This window comes from Cydia splendana, chromosome 9 (assembly GCF_910591565.1).
Source record: "Cydia splendana chromosome 9, ilCydSple1.2, whole genome shotgun sequence".
Classification (NCBI taxonomy): Eukaryota; Metazoa; Arthropoda; class Insecta; order Lepidoptera; family Tortricidae; genus Cydia; species Cydia splendana.
This window is the reverse complement of record NC_085968.1, coordinates 10,702,835-10,708,834: the sequence shown is the minus strand read 5'-3', so window position 1 is coordinate 10,708,834 and position 6,000 is coordinate 10,702,835. Positions and strand designations below refer to the sequence as shown.

The following is a 6,000-nucleotide window of genomic DNA, read 5'->3' as shown; positions in this document are numbered from 1 at the left end:
TTCAGAGCATAGACCAGGAATGACATTGACACTACTGACAGCTGATAGTGACAGCTAAGTTGTTGCCTGTACTAACATTAGATTTTAAGGTTGGCAACATCTACATTACGGATTCTTGCACACGGAGCATTCAGCTTGTACTGTCTAATGTGCCTATTTGACCATTTTACTTGCTCCAACTATACGCACCTTGTGTAAAGAGTATGAAAGGCCTATTTGTCTTATAAGCCATAGTAAGCAGACTTAAGCCCTCCATTCACACTCCTACCTTGCAGTCCGCCTGGCAGGACTGCGGAGCAGAATACATAGATGGTCAAGCAAATCTTGTCAGTAGAAAAAGGCGCGAAATTCAAATTTTCTATGAGACGATATCCCTTCGCGCCTACATTTTTCAAATTTTGTCGCCTTTTTCTACTGACAAGATCTGCTTGACCAACTATAGCTCACATAGGTACCTGCTTAGCCGTCCATCACCAGAGGGCCTACCACGAAAGACGAAATTTTGATATCTGCCTCTCTCTCTGCTTTTGCTCTTCCGATAGACTAGAACAGTGTTTTTCAAACTATCTAGTGATCTACGCCCGTGTTTCTGCTATCTGCTAAGCCCATGTTTTTCATTGTAAACAAAATAGCGGACTGCAGTCCTGCATCAACATTCACGGTCCAAATCGCCACATGGCATCCACTTCAATACATAGGGTCCAACAAGTGTAGTCTGTAATAGTTTGTACCTAACTATAGTCAGGCCATCCAGTTCCGTTTCTAAAAAATAGGAGGCGATAATTTATTTAGAATGTGTATTGTAGTAATTAAAATACGGTAAAAACATGTTTAATTGTTTATTCATTTAATTTTTAGGGTTCCGAGTTATTGGATAAAAACGGGACCCTGTTTGTCTGTCACCAGGCTGTATCTCATGAACCGTCATAGCTAGACAGTTGAAATTTTCACAGATGATGTACAGCTTGGCAAAAAAGAGAAGAAATTAAAAAGTGGCAACACTGTAGTGTCGTCCCTTTCAAACCAATTTAAGTGGTATCCAGACGGGATGATCAAATTGACCGATTTGATCAGAAAGGAAATTGGCGTCAATCTCCAATTTAATCACCAATTTTAGATTTATTGTGATATTAGAGCCCTCTAAATTGAAAAAATGCCCCAGAACGAAAATACTGGCGTCACGAATTGGTATTCTTGCGTCCGCACTTCATTTTATCGGTAATATCGGTCATTATCGGCGGTTGAATTCGGGGCGAACCAAATTGGCGTTTGCGTCCGCACGTCCTGATCAATTTCTACACTTTGTTGCCAAGTTGTATTTCTGTTTGCGCGAGTCTGACTTGGCCGGTTTTTATTTAATTAAGCCCGTCTAAAATAGACTTGAAGGAACGGAGCATAGGGATAGGGACCAAAGAGATATAACACTAGGGGCTATTCATAAATTACGTCATTTCAAATTAGGGGGTCTGGACATCGGATGACGGTAGCATGAAGTAGGAGGAAATGGGGTAATTTGAAGCATGATTTTTGGATGATTATAGGTCAAAAATCGATGACGTAATTTATGGACAGCCCCCTACGTTTAATAGGGACCATCATTGGATGCGAAAGGTATAGAGATTACTGAGCAATAACTCAAGTCTCAAGGAGGTCCAAATATGCCCACGCGATAGTTTACAAACTGGATTTAACTAAAACTCGTAATCTTTATCTTGAGTAATAAATATGTTCGTTTGGGACTTGATTACTGAATGTTTGCAAATAAAACCAGGATTATTTATGTTCTAATAAAAATATAATTATCAGTTCGTGTTGAGTATAAAACAACATTAACATTAATACAGTAGTGAACTATGTACATCCCTAGTATAGCAACACAGGTATATTTAATTGCTTTTAAATAAATCAACTGTACAACTTTGTAATACCTAGAAGAGTCGTAAAGTTATTGGAATAAATTCAAATATCTGCATTCATTGCAACCACAGTACATTACTTAAATAAAATACATTTTTATCGGTATGGTAGCCGCTTTAAGCATTGTGGTTACAGAGCAGTTTCTACCACGAAGTGATTTAGCTGCTCTAGTTCTATTTATAATGCACTACTTTTGAAAACTAGTTTACAATTAATATCTATAGAATTTCTTACAATCATAAGGCACTTGTATTAATGTTTTTGTTCATCACAATACTTGTTCGTTAAATCATAATTACGTGCAATTACATCCACAAGGTTTAAGAAAAGAAAAGGTTCACCTAGCACGTCCGTTAATTATTTAGTTACAAATAATAATTTAGGAACAGAACTCTAATTAGAAATATTAATTGAAATCTTCATATCATACTCCTTGCAAAATCACACATTGTTCCATATTAATTCATTCACATCTCATGATATACAAATATAGTCTTTAACAATGAATTAATCAACAGTTATTTAGATACCTATTCAATTTATACAAAGCAGTTTCTTCCAAAAGGGTCTTTTGCTTTGAAGTACTGGCAACCCCGCCAATATGGCGGCGTCAAAGGCGTCTTTCAAATTTTTGCGCGTCTTGGCCGAAGTTTCGATGTAGGTCGCATTTATTTTTGCCGCCAAAGCCCTCGCTTCTGCATCCGTAACAACGTGCTCGCCCCGACTCTGAAAATACATAAAATAAAACTATAAATACTAGTAATTACATAGGACATAAAGTGTTGAATATCATAATAACATGTCTATTTGGCAACAGAGGAACCGCTTTGGAGGGTCTCGCAGTGTACATTTTCTTTTTCCATTTCCTTATTCTATCTCTTAGAGATGTTAATGACCTGCCATACTCAGCACCGTGCCCGATTTTCCTGTTTCACGGCTATACAGGGGCTGATCAGAATCCATCATTTTCTGAATAAAACACCGCCTTCGACTTCGACCTAACTTCACCCTTTCGGCTTCCTGTATACTTAGCAGGAAGCCGAAAGGGAAATGAGGATGGGTTCTCGAGTTTTAAAACATTTCCCAATGAAACTCTTTGCTGAGATATTTTCGTATGAAACTCAAGGTCAAGGTCTCGAGCCGGACTATGGAGAAACATAGGAGTACACGTCCGTGTCGGGCAGCCGGCTTCCTAGCTATGGCAGATTGATGAGTTTTGAGATATTTTCCTATGAAACTCACCCTCAAAGTCTGCAAGACTCTCGGATAGAGCGCCAGATCGCTCTGCGTGCCGATGAGCAGCAGTGGGGGCGTTGACGGCGGCGACGGCGCGCGTCCACCGCTCCGCTACGGAGCGGAAGGTCTCGGGCCAGACTACAGAGAAGCAGAGGAGTAACACGTCCGTGCCCGGGTAGCCGGCTTCCCAACTATGGCAGATTGATGAGTTCTGAGATATTTTCCTATGAAACTCACCCTCAAAGTCTGCAGGACTCTCGGATCGAGCGCCAGATCGTTCTGCGTGCCGATGAGCAGCAGTGGGGCGTTGACGGCGGCGACGGCACGCGTCCTCCGCTCCGCTACGGAGCGGAAGGTCTCGAGCCGGACTATGGAGAAACATAGGAGTACACGTCCGTGTCGGGCAGCCGGCTTCCCAGCTATGGCAGATTGATGAGTTCTGAGATATTTTCATATGAAACTCACCCTCAAAATCTGCAGGACTCTCGGATCGAGCGCCAGATCGCTCTGCGTGCCAATGAGCAGCAGTGGGGCGTTGACGGCGGCGACGGCGCGCGTCCACCGCTCCGCTACGGAGCGGAAGGTCTCGGGCCGGACTATGGAGAAACATAGGAGTACACGTCCGCGTCGGGCAGCCGGCTTCCCAGCTATGGAAGATTGATGAGTTTTGAGATATTTTCCTATGAAACTCACCCTCAAAGTCTGCAGGACTCTCGGATCGAGCGCCAGATCGCTCTGCGTGCCAATGAGCAGCAGTGGGGCGTTGACGGCGGCGACGGCGCGCGTCCACCGCTCCGCTACGGAGCGGAAGGTCTCGGGCCGGACTACAGAGAAGCAGAGGAGTAACACGTCCGTGCCCGGGTAGCACAGCTCGCGCAGCTCGGACATTGAGTCCTGGAAAAGGAAAGAATAACTAAATAAAGAGACTGAAACATTTGAATTAAGAGCCAACGGGATGCATTTCTCCATACAAACGTACTCCTCGTTTTCCTCCGTGGTTTTTGAAGCTAGAGCAATGATTTTTTCAACACAGATTAATATTGTCAATATCTGTGTCGGACCGTTTTGCTTTTTTTGATATTTTTGTTTTTTAAGGCGCTAGAGCCCTTCAAAAATGGCCAAAATGGCCTAATTGACTATGCCGCAATGAGAGGCGTGGAATTCAAAACTGATATCAATTAGCCAAAAAAGCAAAACGGTCCAACACCGATAATTTCATAATCATTTAGATTTCCAAATTTGGTTACGATTGGTTAAGTTTTGGAGGAGGAAACAGAGGAGTACGAAACCTCGATTTTTGAGATTTTTACGCAGGATTTTTCGCCTTGTCCTTATCGCACTACTTTTAGGTGCCGCTTCCGTTAGCGAGACGGGTATATTTACCTAAAATATTTAAAACTCAGCTCCTGTTTCGTCTTAAGATAGGCCAATGAAAGTGGTATTTCTGTAGTTAATACGTGAAGCGCTTAGAAGACCGAGTGCTTTACAAGTTTAGCAAAATCTTAATTTTAATTGGTTTATTAAGAACCCAAAGCAAAATCTTCCATATTAGAATTACCAGATCCTGTATTATTTTATTAGACCTTGTTAACTATATAAGCGCGTAAAGATGTGCGTATACAATAAAAATTCTATAAAACATCACCTCCGATCAGGCGCTCATACAAAACGCTACGGGTGAAAGTGTACTTTCAACGCCTGAGAGTCTGACAATGCTGTGTTGCCTAATAAATCAAAACGTTGCGCAATTTCGATAACTCCCTTCGTGATCGCGATCGATTGTTGAAAGTTCTGAGTGCTGAGATGTTGTTACAAGAAGTCAGGACAAAAGTCAGCTGCAAAAATAATTATAATGTGTATAGGTAGCCATGTCAGCAACTAACGTACAATCAGCAGCAGAAGTAGCTAAGCGAGCAAGGTAGGTATTCTGAATAATCAGGTCACAATTTTTTTTGTACCCTTTCCTTATTAATTCCTTGGGTACTTTCCTTATCTACATTTTAAGTACTGCTGCTGACTGTATCTAAAAATAACTGGATACCGACTATAGGAGTCCCTACTACGACGGTAAAACACAAGGTGAGTGCGTTTATGAAAAGTGAACAATTTTGCAGCTGATTGTACCGAGGATTATTCAGGCATACCTATCACATTAGCGGAGAATCAGCTTATGTATTTGTATAGGTATAGGTACGTCGACATTGAGACGTCTAAAAAGCCTAATACTTATTATGTATCAACTAAGCTCAACGAAGTTTGTGATTGTGATATTAAGTGGACTACTTACTTAGGTATTAGTCTTAGGCTATATAGCCATATACATAAATATACTCATATGAGTCAGTGGACCTAATTTAATTACCAAAGACACAAGGCGTAATGTGTTTTTTACAACGTAGGATGCTTTTAATTTGGTATGTAGGTACTTTTAGGGTTTGGTCTGTGGTACTTACAAGTTACAAGCAGAAGAATACCTGTCCTGTACTGAAGGTACCTTTTTTCTATTCGTTATATTATTTAACTAGCAATACAAATTGTATAATCTACATTCAAATAGACTTTTACTCAATTTACTATGCAATGCATATATTGCATTGCAGTCCCATGCATTAATAATGCGAAAGTGAAATTACATATGCAATATGCACGTTTCTGTATAGTTATGGCAGTTTCCTACAGTGTTATTATGGCTATTCAGAATTTGCTAATGATTAGTTATGGTCCTTTCCGCCGGGTCTGCTATTGAAAATCCAATGGGTAATAGAGTTTGTTCGATTTACGACTCTTAAGACAGATTCAACTAAAATTCTACTTACATCAGTAAGTAGAATATAAAAACCGGGCAAG

General features: G+C 40.8%; 1 protein-coding gene across 1 annotated transcript in view; it reads right to left on the bottom strand.

The window, feature by feature from the left end:
• Positions 1–1,773: 1,773 nt before the first annotated feature.
• LOC134793505 (uncharacterized) overlaps positions 1,774–6,000 on the bottom strand; it is a 51,230-nt gene continuing 47,003 nt past the window's right edge. The window contains exons 3-4 of the mRNA XM_063765083.1: positions 3,847–4,047; positions 1,774–2,643 (exon numbers count right to left, since the gene is read on the bottom strand). Coding sequence (XP_063621153.1) covers positions 2,452–2,643; positions 3,847–4,047 — 393 coding nt within the window. The 3' untranslated portion in view covers positions 1,774–2,451. The remainder of the gene's footprint in view (positions 2,644–3,846; positions 4,048–6,000) is intronic.